Source organism: Ceratotherium simum, chromosome 8 (assembly GCF_057802395.1).
Source record: "Ceratotherium simum simum isolate JZ-2026a chromosome 8, ASM5780239v1, whole genome shotgun sequence".
NCBI classification, from domain to species: domain Eukaryota; kingdom Metazoa; phylum Chordata; class Mammalia; order Perissodactyla; family Rhinocerotidae; genus Ceratotherium; species Ceratotherium simum.
In genome coordinates, this window is record NC_141907.1 from 43,579,467 (window position 1) to 43,594,297 (window position 14,831).

Here is a 14,831-nt window from a genome sequence, read left to right on the forward strand (position 1 = left end):
GGTTCACAGCAAGGTCTAGAGAAAAATATTCGGTCATAATAAATGAAATATCCATTTTTGTAGGTCAGAAACCATTGAATATTGACAATTTCAAAAACCCTTTTAAGTTTGTATGCCATCAAATAAAAATTCATCAATAAAATGGGAAACACAATATTAAATATTAAATAATTTCCCCACATTCTGACAAATACTTATACCCTACTTAAATGAGAATATATAAACGAAGCAACATATGGAAGTAGTACTGACCTGTGTTGGCAGGCATGAGCACTTGCTAGAAGAATGTGTGTGTGTGTGTGTGTTTGTGTGCATCATCTGAAAAAGATCGAGGCTAGAATCACAACCAGCCACCTCTAACATGCTATAATTTTATGATTTTTACAAATGTTAAAGTATTCATGAACTGTGCTTGTGGATAAAAACTTACTGCCAACTGGTGGATCTGAGTTAAAGAGTTAAAGGGAAATATGTATATTTTTATTCAGATATCTTAAATACTATTAGTATTTCCTCTGTTAATTTTAATTTGAAAAAGACAAAAGATAAATATGTATTTACTAAAAAAAAAGATTACATTTAAGGAGACCTGTTGCATTTGGTTTCAATTGTTCATATATTATATGCATTAGATGGCATTAAAGTTACATTTTAACTTTATGATAATATGGCTTTTCCTTTCATTTCTACACCTGTTTTATCCTGAATAGGAATTTATCCATCCATTTGTTAAAGAGAATTTCAGGAGTTGGACTAGTATAGGCAATTATTTTTCTTATATGTGTACATAGTGCTATAATAAAAACCATTGTGCAACTCCCAACTTTCTTTCCCTTCATCCCAAGATGTATATTTTCAAAAGCCCTTCTTTGCTGTCTCAGAAGAAAAGGGTCTTCCCAATCCTTTCCAAAGTTAGATCATTTGATTTTACCTTGTCTGGTAAAATAAATTATCATTACCTTACTCAAGTCTGTATTTAACTTCCCTTCCACTTCATCATTCTCTGCAGCCTCTATGATCCCTACCCACTCCCAAGAGCAGCAAAGAGCCTTTTCTTGACTCCGTGTTAAACTGCCTCAATTCTCACCAATGTGTTTTTATAATCTAATCATTTAAATTTAGTTTAGATTCTCTCACAAACATCAGTGAATATCCATAATCAGAATGATGGATCACCAATACAAAGTAGAAGAATAAAACCTGTTATCAAACTATTACATGCTGATTTAGCACCCTTTTCTCTAAAAGTGGTGTTCATTATTAAGCCAAGATAAAACATCCTGCAAGTCTTCTGCAGTGTCCTAATATTGTATGTTTTCTCATGCTGAATTCTGCAATTACTGTTAAAACATACGTAAGCCTCACAATATATTTTTCTCACTTCTCCTCATGACTTAGAAACTTACATGTTATGTTACACAGTTCTAATGATTCTATGATCTATTAGTAAGAGTACTTAGTTTTCTAACTTAATAACATAACTATTAAAAACAATAATAATGAGTGGAAATGTTTCTTATATACTTTTCAGAATCTTTAAATTGCATTTTTCTATTGAGTGGTTAATTTTTTCAATAGATAAGAGATTTCAAAGAAAAAGCGTATGGTCATAAATTTAAGTATTTTCACTCAAGGCCTCTAAGTAATAGAGTTTAAAATCTATTGACATAAAGTAAATGAAATTTCATGGTTCTCTTTCATCATTCTCATTCATAGGCCTCTTTGGAAGTGAGTTGGCATCACAGAGGACTTGAAATATTTGTGTTTTTGTCCAACATGGGTCAGAAAAAGGATAAGCCACAGAAAAATATTAAAGGTTCAGTAAAAATTCTGGTTTTGTTGGAGGCAACGAATATTCTGAAATGCCTAAAAGTTTCTAAAATGACACATAAGCTATAATTCTAATATAAAAATGACAGTAAAATAAATCTATTTATAAATTTTCTAATCTCTGATTCTAAAGGCAGTGACAAATAAAACGTTCAGTATATAAATATTTTAAAGGTATTTATTACATATTTCTCTCTATTTGGTATCATCATTATCACTGTTTGAACTATTAGTGTCATCGTAAATAGAAGCGTTTCTAATTGAAGATACCATCACATCTACGATGTCTTTTTTGGGGTTTTCTTCCAAATCAGTCTGTATTGCTCCAGTTTCTGCTAGCTTCCATTCAAGTTCTGCAATAAATAACCATCATTAAATAAGATAAAACTCTTAGAAAAATGAAAAGATGAATTTCTCACCTATATGAAACAGAAGTTGACTCTAATAAAATTAATGTGGAAATGATGATATATTTAGAACTGGATGACAATGAAAGTACTACAGTATCAAAATACACATTGGATACGGCAAAGTTATACTTAAAGGGAGATATTATGGCTAAAATGTTTATTTTAAAATGACTGAAAATAAATGGGTTAAAAGTTTAAATCAAGAAGCTAGGAAAAGAACAATAAAGTAAACCCAAGGAAAGCATAAAGAGGGATATAATGAAGAAAAGACTTTAGCAAAAATATAAAAACAGAATCAGTAAGAGCTGACCAACCAAAAGCTGGTTCTTTGAAGAGATTAATAGACATACCTCAGGCAACAATGATCACAAGTAAAGGAAAGAAACCAAATAATATAAAGAATTTACATGGGACATAACCATAGTAAAGATTTTAAAGCCATGAGACTACTATGAAAAAAACTTATGCCAATATATTTGAAAACTTTAATGGGAAAATTTCAACAAAAATATGAATTACCAAAATATATCCAAGAGAGAAACTAAAAAGAATTAAATTGATAATCAAAAATCCCCCATCCCGGCAAATTCATCATTTTGTTAAATTTATTCCTAAGTACTGTATAGATGAACAGAACATTTATGAAGAAAATGACAAAATACATTTATGAGGAAAATTGAAAAATATATTACATTACGAAATGTAAGATATATATATTATATTTATGAGGAAAATTACAAAAAACATTAAAGATGAAAATAAATGACAAAATATATCTCATTCGTGGATAGGAACATTCACTGTTATTAGGATATCAAGTCCCCAACAATTAATCTATAAATATGATTCTAATAAATAATCAACAGGATTTTTCACAGATCTTGACAAATTCCAACATTTATATGAAATTTTGAAGAAAACTTGCCTTACTAGAGACAACAGATTGTTATAAAGCTATAATAATTAACATAGAGCTATATTGATTCAGGGATAGACAAGTAGACCCATGGAACACAGATACTTCAGAAACAAATTGAAGCATTTTTTGAACCATGAAAAATGACATAAGAAACATTAAAAATCATTGGGGAAAACACCTCACACACATTAGGATGGTTACTTAAAAAAAAAAAAGGACAGAAATAACAAGTGTTGGTGAGGATGTGGAGAAATTGGAATTCTAATGCACTGTTGGTGGGAGTGTGAAATGGTGCAACCATGATGGAGAACAGTATGCTGTTGCTCAAAAAGTTAAAATAGAATTACCATATGATCTAGCAATTCTACATCTGAGTATATACCCAATAGAATTGAAAACAGGGACTAGAACAGATTATTTGTACATCCATGTTCACAGCAGCATTGTTCACAATAGCCCAAAGGTAGAAGCAACCCAGGTGTCCATCAACAGACGAATGGATAAACAAAATGTGGTATAAACGTACAATGGAATATTATTCAGCCTTAAAAAGGAATGAAATTTGACACATGCTGCAACATGGATGAACCTTGAGGACATTAAGCTAAGTGAAATAGGTCAGTCACAAAAGGACAAATACTGTGTGAGTCACTTATATGAAATACTCAGAGTAGTCAAATTCATAGAGTCAGAAAGTAGAATGGTGGTTGTCAGGGGCCGGAGGGAGAGGGGAATGTGGAGTTATTGTTTACTGGATAGAGAGTTGCAGTTATGCCAGATGAAAAGAGTTTTAGAGATGGATTAATGGTAATGATAGCACAACTGTGAATGTACTTAATGTCACTGAACTGTATACTTAAAAATGGTTAAATAAAGTAACATAAAATAAATAAGTCCTGGGTATGTAACATACAGCATAGTAACTATAGTTAATAATACTGTATTGTATATTTAAAAAATGGTTAAAATGGTAAATTTCATGTTCTGTGTATTTTACGACAAATAAAAAAAATTTTTTAATATACGAACTAAAGAAAAGCATGAACAAGATAACACACTATTCATGACAGTGATTGCCTCTAAGGAGGCAGGGAGGGGAATGGGACTAGAAATGGAAATATAGGTAACTTCAACTATATCTGTAATGTTTATTTCAACAATAAATAAACAAATAGCTGAAGCAAACATGAACAAATGTTTACATTTGTTATTTTTGGTAATGATTACATGAATGTTTGCTATATTATCGTTTGTACTCTTATGTATTAATTTTTTTTAATTAAAAAGATGAGGTACAAGCTGAAAAAACAAGGTGGTAAAACAAAGAGGGACCTCAGAGACTAGGAGAAGGAAAAGGGGGTAATTCTGTAATAATTAAAGTATTGGAGGTCTCGATAAGGCCAAAAACAGCTTTAGGGGACTGATAGAGTGAAAGTATAGTTGTTAAAAACAACTATTCACAATGGCTTTAACACAATGGTAAGAGAAAAAGATTTTAATATCATACAATTAAAGCAGTTCCAAGAAATGACTAGATCAAGGATATGGCCTTAGAACTAGGTTAGGAAGTAAAAATTATTAAAGTCCTGTGCTGTGTACTACCAAAAAAAAAAAAAAAAAAAAAAAAAAGGAGACATGATCCTTGTACTTGTTAGGGAGACAAAACTCAAAGGGAATTGATTAACCAACAAAATCAGATAGCACAAAGATAAGTGAAAAATAAGTTGTATAGATAATATATGCTATAGAAATTCGGTAGAGAAGATGAAGACAGATTATGAATTGGTCCAGAATCACATAATGGGATAAATGGAAACCTAGAAAACCCATGAAAGAATGGGGTTTGGAAGGGAGAGTAGAGAAGGGTAGAGTATATTGAGTACAGGGAAAGAGTATGAAACAAAGTATAAAAGCACAAATGAGTAAGGGGTGTCTGGGGTAGTGGTTGAAGACTAGCCTGGCTGAATCAGAAACTAGAAAGCATCCAGAAATACAGTTGGATACATGGGCTGAAATCCTCAAGCAGAAGATTCTGAATTTTTAACTTATTTGAGACAAGGAACCATTAAGGATTTAAGCAGGTGGGTGTTATGATAAGAGTATTATTATGGAAAAATTAATCTGGAAGCATACAAGAAGAGACTAGAAGCAAGGGAAAAAACCTTATGTTTTATGGAAATAAACTTTCATGATATTTGTTAATTTGTGGAAGTTTTCCCTGGTTTTTTTAAAAAAAAAATTTTTAAATAACATCATTACCTTCTAGCTTGAGATTTATCCCTCCACATTCTATAATTCCAATGAATTTGCCTTCTATCTGACCATTTTTATAAACAAAAATTGTTGGTAAACAATTGTCATGGTAGTGTTGAATACAGCTATTCACGATGGCTTTAACAAATTTAGTTTCTGGAAACTTTCTTGCTAGGAGACTAAGATGCTGGTTAACCAACAAACACACTGGGATGCTGAAAAGAGAAACAGTACACACAGTATCTTTAAAAAAAGACTACTCATCTCCGTCTAATAAAATAGGTCACATTGGTTTATACATATAAATTTCAGATGTACATCATTATATTTCAACTTTGTATAGACTGCATGGTATTCATTACCAAAAGTCTAGTTGCCAAAAAAATTTGTTAATTTTCTTAAAATGTATGTTTTATATTGACACATGAATACATTTTCTTAATGTCAAGAAAACTAATATTTTATTTAACTGTCTTAGATTGCCCCGAAAATCCATCTGAGAAAGTCACAAATACTTAAAATATTATAAAAACAGATCCTTACTCTTTGAGTCCATCAAAACGTATAACAGTTTGCAACAGCCTAGCTGAGACTAAAACACATTCAATCTCTTCTATGAATTTTTGAAAATGATTTGTCAAAACTAGTAATTTACCTAGAAATAACCATTAAAGTAAATATTTTTACACCATGGTATGGGCATTCAGAACCAACGTCTATTCTGCTAATCATAATGGGTCTCAGAAAAGACATTCAGTGAACCACTTCAGTATATAACATTTATCACACAGATCCCAGTATTGTAAATGTTGGTATTTCTCATGCTCATTTGTGAAGAACCAAAATCAGCAGCATTTACAAATTGGTTTAACCAGATAAGTGGTATAGGAAAAATGAGAAACGATTCTTTTTAAGGCTTTAAACTATTCAAAAATTAATTGCCAAGCATTTTAGTTAGAATCAAAGTAATATCTTCTTTTATGGGTCATGGTGTACTATCAAAATTTGTCTGAGGAACTAGTGAGCTGGTAAACAGCAGGGCTCTAATTTGCATAAATTGCTCTGTACAGAATTTCCCTGAGGACCTGAAGAGAGAAGATGTTCTTTATTCAGAGAAGGAGATAAGGACAATGAGGGCCGCTGTCATGGCCTCTGTGCCTGGATTGGCTGGGAGCCCAGGCAGAGGGGCTGGGAACTAAAGCTACAGGGGCTGTTTCTATGGGAGATTCGTGAAACTGGGAGCTCGCGCCTCCTCTTTGGCAGAGTTGGGGAAAAGTCCACTCTCCCCAATTACCGTTATACCAGGCTGGTGAGGCCTAGGGACATTTGGGTTATACTTTTTACAACTTGTCCCTCTAAAATTAACTGTTTTGGGGGCTGGGGGAGTGCAAAGGAAGTGTTCCGTTAAAAAAAGACTTAAGAGGCATGATATATCCAAATGCACAGCATAATCCTTGACTGGATCCATATTCAAAAATATATGTATTTATAAATGACATTTTGAACTCAGCTGGGGAAATTTGAGTAAGGAATGGGTATTAGATGCTATTAGGAATTATTTTAATTTTGTTAGGTGAGAAAATGATATTGTGTTAAAGACAAAAACCACAGGGCCAAAATGGCATCACTTGTGCTAAAGCCCATGATACCAAACCTAGATTTAATACCTAACCTAATTGCAGTTTCAACCTTCCCCAGAAATGTAATGTTAATCAACCAGTCTGGAATTTACTGGTCAGTACCAATGAGGTAATCTGTCACATGGGCCCTCTCTATCCCCCAGAGGAAGAAGAGGTAATCTGCATAATAAAATCCTTGACTTTCCCTTCTCCTCAAAAGAGAAGATGTCCTGGCCCAAAATAATCCTTTCTTTTCTTTTGCTAATAACTTCCTTGCCACACCCTCTTTCCTATAAAAACCTTCCATTTTGTATAACTCCTAGGAGTATATCTCTCTGCTTGCTAGATGAGATGCCAAGTGATTCATGAATCGTTGAATAAAGCCAATTAGATCTTCAAATTTACTTGGTGAAATTTTGTTTTTAACAGTGGTTATATAGAAAAATGCTCTTATGTTTTGAAGATACATGCTAAAGTATTTAGGAGTCAAGCATCATGCTGTGTGTAATTTACTTTGAAATCATTCTGCAAATACGCACACACACAAAAAATGATATAAATATGGCAAAATATTCATTGTTCAATCCACCTGGTCGATATTTAGGGTACTCACTTTATCATTCTTTCTACTCTTCTGTATGTTTGAAATTTTCCATAATATAAATTTTTTTTTAATTAACTGCCAAAGAGTACTTATCTTTCTAAGCAGTGAAGCTAAGTACCTTAGGGGTACTGTAGATATTAAACCAATTTGCTGTTTTTCCTGTTTAACTTGAGGGGTGACTCAGGGATCTAGAGGATTTGTGAGCGTGTTTTCCAGAGGATTTGTGACTTTGTTTTGCAGGAGAAAGAGAATGCCTCCGGGGAGGTTGGGATCACTGGATGGCCAGCCCTCGGCAGCTGTTGAAGCCCAGAAGTCATATTGTCCAGGCAGCGGTTGAAGTCCAGAAGTCATATGGCCCAGGGGCTTATCAGAAGTGATCCCTTTGTTCCCCTGGAGCTTGTCCTGCCAAGCCCCTTAGCTCTATAAAACCCCCCTGCTTTCCATTCTTGGGGAGGCGGATTTGAGCAAACCTAGGCTCCCACCTACTCATTTTGGCCAACGTAAATAAATCTTTCTCCATCTCCAAGCATGGATGTCTCAGCGTTTGGCTTGCTGGGCATCTGGCACACGAATTTGAGATTAACAGGTTCAGTATCAGAAGTGTGCCAAGTTCTTTAAATTAGACATGAAAATTTATTAAAATACTTAATTTAATCCCTGAACCCAAAGACTCTATACATATATATGTGTATATATACATATATTTCTTTTTCTTGAGTAGTCTTTGTTTTATGCTTTATAAACCCTTAACACCAGAAATATATACCTTAAAACATTAATATATTAACATTTTGCAAAAAAGGTATGGTAATTACCTTGATCTGTATAGATGAATTATAACCCATACATCTTTTTCTGCATTTGTGACTTCACTCACATACTGATTTCCAGAAATTTCTCTTAATTCCCCAAATTTTTGTTTTTTCTTAAGAGCTTTCCATTCCTGTAACCGTTTTTCTCTAAGTAAAAAAAATGAAATTAAATTACATAAGAAAATTGTTATAGTCTTAAGTTCATTCCTATATACAGTAATAATTTAGGGCAATAAATGTAATGCTCGTACCTGTCAAACACTTTAAAGAATAATAGAATAATTATTAATGGAATTATAATGTCAATTTCTCTTTTTATATGGGAATTTGTGTTATGAGTATTACAAAGTATAAAAAGTTAGCTATTGACTGTTAAATTTATTTTTATTAAAGACTAGGTCTTAATCATAGCTATGGAGACTTTATTTAGACATTGGGCCAAGAAATTTTCACACACAGGTTAAATACTTATTAAGGGAGAATATACATAATAATAATAGTTAACATTTTTTGAGTGCTTACTGCATTGCCAGACACTATCTTAAGTGCATTACATTAACTAATTTAATCCCTACAAAAACATTATGAACTTGGTACTATTATTGTCCTCATTTACATCATCTTAAGTATCATGCTAAACTGACCTTCAGTCCAAAGCCTTTGTGAATATGTGTAATTACCTGTTATAAATTTGTTGCAGGTAGAGAGGTGGTAGAGAAGAGTGATTATGAGTTTGGACTCTGAGGTCAGACTAAACTGGGTTTTAAATGCCAGCTCCCACTTACTAGCATCATGAATTGGGGCAAGTTATTTAATCTCTCTAAGCTTCAGTTTCCCCAACTGCAAATTGGAATAATACTAATACCTACTGGCATGGGATTGTGGGAGATTAAATGAGATAGTATATGTAAATTTCTTAGAATGGTAACTAGTGATGGGGTTCAGGGCAGGCCGCCCAAGATGTGCCACTCTGGTATGCAGATTATTTTGAGCTGAAGACAATAAAGGCTCAGAAGACTCAGAAACTTTGACCTTGCCCCCCACTAACTGCCTAAAAGAATTTAAGATAGAAGGCCTGTCCCCAGGATAGGCCATCACCGTAGACAACTCTGGTTGTGGATAGACTGGGAGGGTCCTTGATAAACCCATTCTTTTTTTTTTTTTTTTAAACTTTATTTATTTTTCCCCCCAAAGCCCCAGTAGATAGTTGTATGTCATAGTTGCACAGCCTTCTAGTTGCTGTATGTGGGACGCGGCCTCAGCATGGCCGGAGAAGCGGTGTGTCGGTGCGCACCCGGGATCCGAACCCGGGGCCACCAGCAGCGGAGCGCACGCACTCAACCACTAAGCCACGGAGCCAGCCAGATAAACCCATTCTTATCAAAGCTCTGAAAACCAAGTAAAAGTAAATGTTATCCTTTGTAAGAGACATTTACATTTATAAGGGAAATCTCCATTTGTAAAGGTATCATCTCCCTCTCTGTACCAGGAAGAAGGGCGGCTGACCTTATCTCTAGACACTCTTATCAGTGCAAGAACTTAAATCTGCATGTTAACCTTAATCTTGTTTACTGTGCTTTTCTGGTACTCTCCCATAGCTGACTCCCCCCAACCCCCAACATCCTCCTTTGTCTTTACCTGAAGATAATATTTAAGATGAGAACCTCCACCATTTTGTCATTACCCAGTTATTCCTGGGTCTCTCCCATGTATACATGTTATAAAGCTTTGTTTAATTCTCTCCTGTTATTCTGTCTCATGTCAATTTAATTCGTAGCCCAGCCAGAAAGGACCCAGAGTGGGTAGAGGATAGATCTTCCTCCCCTGCACTAGCGAACAGTGAACGTTCAATAAATGTTACCTAGCAATTCATCTGTAGAGAATCTTAAAACTTGTTAAACAACTCTCAAAATTTATATACTTTGATTTAATTGTTGAATTCTTGGATTCATGAAGCAAATCCAAATGGTTTCTGACACATCTGCGAGTTTGTTACAAGTTACTGATTGTATATCTCTAAGTTATCTGGGAGTAATTACTGCCCTTTTTTCTCTGTGTATTAACGATATTTTCTTATTTTCTATATTCTTGGATGCTCTGGCATTTGGGGCCTTGCTGATCCTGGAGAGACTGCCTCTCCCAGGGTTAGCTAATTCCTAAAGATAGCAAACACCTGCCCAAGAGCACATTCCTTAAATGCAAACCAACTGATCCACAGCTCAATCCTTCAACCACCTGCTTTACTGGGCTGAGCCACTATCCCCCCCGCCCTAATCATCCCTGGGCCAGGTACCAGGCAACTAGAGACAGCCACTATAGCTCAGAGCCTGAAAAATTATTCAAACTAGCCAATCCTAAATCTGCTTACCCTGCCTAGCTTGCATTTCCCACAGACATCACAATAAAGCCTCATGTCCATGCTATTCCCTCACTCCTTCTGCCTCTTGGCCAACTCTGGTGCTTCCCTGTGTGGCCCTGCATTGTGGGGCATGCCCCCTACTCTTGAGAATTGTGAGTAACAAACAATCTTTTCAAGGGCAATTATCTCCTAATCTGTTGGCTTCACCATACCTAAATAAATATAAAATCCCAGGTATATTTTAAAACACCCTGTCCTTATTTCACCTAGTAGAAATACATCAGGTAGAACCACTCACCTACATAACAATTAATCTAAGCAAAATGTAGCCTAGAGGAAAATGGCAAAAATACTAATCCAAGTCTAGGGTCCTCTCATGGTTTTCAAACTGAAGTCCTTAAATTTTCCTTCTACGGGCCCAGATATTCAGAACTTACAGTTACTCCAAAGATCTTTTGTCAGTCCTATTTTGCTTGCATTGAGTATTTGGCATCATTATCATTAACTTCCCTCAATTTGATCTCACTGGCTTAATATCTTTCAAAAATTTCAAAAAGTTTTTGTTCCAGTGATGGCACCATGCCCCACTTAATGATGCAACTCTGAACTACTTCTCTTCTTCCTCCCCTCCTCCACCTTCTCCTCCTCGGTTTTCTTTATTTCAGTGGTATTAAGCAGGGAGAGACATAAATACCTAGGTTAGTTTTGCCACCAGGAAGTGACAGTTGTTCAATGGCCTGCATTTTTCACCTAACAATCATATCAGTTGAGATTCAGTTGCATAAACAGAAAGCCCTCTAGCTATTTTAAGCAGAAAGAAGCTTAATCGGGGGAATTAAATGCTTTACAAACTCAATGGAAAGAGGAAGGAGGAGGCTCTAGGCTGGGCTACCAGGAATGACTCCCAGAACAACACTGCAAAACTGGTCTGCGGAGGAAACAGCTTTCTCTGTGGCAATCCAGAAATTGAGGAATCTGGAACTATGTTCCAGTTATGCCCTACTATCAAACTACTCTGGGGATCAGACAACTGCTGGGAAAACTTTTGTCTCTAGGAACCTATCTCCTTAGCAAAGACTGGGAGAAAATATTTCCAAAACCCACATCTGTTAAAGGACTGTTATCCAAAATATACAAAGAACTGTAAAAACTCAACAATAAGAAAACAAACCACATGATTATAAAATGGGCCAAAGGCCTTAACAGACACCTCGTCAAAGAAGATACACAGATGACAAAGAAGCATATGAAAACATGCACCACATCTATGTCATCAGGGAAATGCAAATTAAAACAACAAGAGACCATTACACGGCCAAAACGTGGAGCACTGACAACGCCAAGTACTGGGGAGGATGTGGAGCAGCAGGAGCTCTCACTGCTGGTGGAAACGCAAAAGGGCACAGCTTGTGGAAGGTTTTTGGAAGTTTAGAGGTTTCTTACAAAACTAAACATACCCTTACCACGGGATCCAGCTACTGCGCTCCTTGGTATTTAGCCAAAGGAGTTGAAAACTTACATCCACATAAAAACCAGCACATGGGTGTTTATAGCAGCTTTATTCATCACTGCCAAAACTTAGAAGCAACCAAGATGTCCTTCAGTAGGTGAATGGATAAATAAACTATGCTACATCCAGACAATGGGATGTTATTCAGTACTAAACACAAATGAGCTATCAAGCCATGAAAAGACCTGGAATTTTACTTAGTGAAAGAAGCCAATCTGAGAAAGCTACATACTGTATGATCCCAAATATGTGACATTCTGGAAAAGGCAAAACTATGGAGACAATAAAAAGATCAGTGGTTGCCAGAGGTTGGCAGTGGGGGAGGGATGAATAGGGAGAGCACAGAGGATTTTTAGGGCAGTGAAAATACTCTGTATGATATTATAATGATGGATATATGTCATTATGCATTTGTCCAAACCCAAAGAATGTACACCAAGAATGAACTGTAATGTACACTATGGACTTTGGGAGATTATGATGTATCCATGTAGGTTTATCAATTACAACAAATGTATCACTCTGGTGGGGGATGTTAATAATGGGAGAGGCTTTGCATGTGTAGGGGCAGGAGCTATATTGGAAATTTCTATACTTGCCACTCACTTGTCCTGTGAACCTAAAACTGCTTTTGAAAAAAAAGTCAAAAAAATTTTTAGCTGCTGTTTTGTTTTGGCTTTAAATGAAGAATTTGCTTTAGATCAGAGCTATCAAGATGACTATAGAATTTTCTTAAGAACAAGTAAAAATTTGAAAGGTTACAGTTTCCTTTTTCCATACATCCAAAGTGACAGCAGAGATATGAAAATAATGCCATAATTTGGTGGCAATTAGATTTGGACTTTTGATGTGGAATATCAAAACTGAAGAACTGAAAGAACTTCTACGTATGGTATCTCGCTTTAATCTCCATGGCAGAGACTATTTGGGTGGTCATCAGTATAGCTTCCTCTCCCAGGGCTCACAGGAAGACAGCATTTGCCAGCTTTCCTTGCAGTTAGAGTGGAGCCAAAAAACTGGATTATATCCAATGCAACATGAGTGAAAGTGATATGTGCATTTCTGTGTCTCATCCCTGAAACGTCTCTTGCCATCTTTCACACTGTGTCCCTGGTCCACAGGGCTGGAGGTAAAGGATTCCGAGATGATGTGGCCCCTAAGGAAAAGAGCCCAGATCCCTAGTCATCACTGGGAGGAGAGCTGATTAGCAGAATTGTAGACATGCATCATCTGTGAGTGAGGAAATTTCATGTGAAACCACTAAGATTTTGTGGTTGTGTTACAGCAGCTAGCATTAATTATCTTAATAAATTCTGCTGACACAAATGATTACATCATTGGGTTTGCTATCACTGACCAATCCTTGCATTCCTTGAATAAACCCTAGTTATTCACTATCTATGATTATTTTAATACACCATTTTATTTGCTAATATTGTATTTAAGATTTTGGCATCTGTGTTTCAAAAGTGAAATTGGTCTAAAGCAATATTTTTCAACTTGAGGCATGTGGACATCCTGTATGAGAATCACTTGGGTATGGCATGTTCCACAGATGGGTATATTCCTGAGACCCAACTCAAATTTACTGAATATTACCTCTTGGTGTTGGTCTCAGGAAGGTGCATTTTAAACTTTTTATTATGGACAGTTATTAACATATATAAAAGTAAAAAGACCCCAGATGTATGTATCTTCCATCAATAATTTCTATTCAAGGCCAATCTTCTTTCATCTCTACCCCCATTAATTCCCCATCTCAAGGGCTATTCTGAAGCAAATATAAGACATGATGTCATTTCATCTGTAAATATTTCATTATATATCTCTATGACAATACTTTAAAAAATTTAATTCACATGGCATAATCACACCTAAAACAATGATAATTCATTATATATTCAGGTATTATTCAATTAATCCTATTCTTTCCATTTAAAAAAGTGTATTTAACTGTGATAAAATATACATAAAATTTACCATGTTAACCATTTTTAAGTGTACAGTTCAGTGGCATTAGGTACTGTCTCCATTTGTTAAAGTTTGTTTATTCAAATTTCTTTGTTGAAGGAAACTAGATGGCTTGTCCAAAGCTTCCCATAGTCTGAATTTTGTGGATTGCATTATCGTGAAATCAATTCACCAAGAAATCTAAATTTCTAGTAACAATGGTAGGTGATTATTTTGACTAACCAGCTTAAGAACCATGAGTCTATTATTTCCTGAACTAGGCTTGTCTGATTGTAATAATAGGGTTATATTATCAATAAATATAATAATGTCATATGCAATAAATTAGTAACCTTTCCAGCTCTATAAAAACATAGGAATTATCTGTGCCTTGAAAGTAGAGAAAAATCATGGGGGCCGGCCCAGTGACGTAGTGGTTAAGTTCACGCACTCCGCTTTTGTGGCCCAGGGTTCACTGGTTCAGATCCCGGGCGCAGACCTACACACCACTTACCAAGCCATGCTGTGGCAGCATCCCACGTACAAAGTGGAAGAAGATGGGCAC

The 14,831-nt window shown here is 35.3% G+C and overlaps 1 protein-coding gene across 1 annotated transcript in view; it reads right to left on the bottom strand.

Annotated features, from left to right (window-relative positions):
* Nucleotides 1–2,025: 2,025 nt before the first annotated feature.
* Nucleotides 2,026–14,831, bottom strand: part of PDCL2 (phosducin like 2) — a 28,281-nt gene continuing 15,475 nt past the window's right edge. The window contains exons 4-6 of the mRNA XM_004419212.2: nucleotides 8,451–8,594; nucleotides 5,419–5,627; nucleotides 2,026–2,183 (exon numbers count right to left, since the gene is read on the bottom strand). Coding sequence (XP_004419269.1) covers nucleotides 2,026–2,183; nucleotides 5,419–5,627; nucleotides 8,451–8,594 — 511 coding nt within the window. The remainder of the gene's footprint in view (nucleotides 2,184–5,418; nucleotides 5,628–8,450; nucleotides 8,595–14,831) is intronic.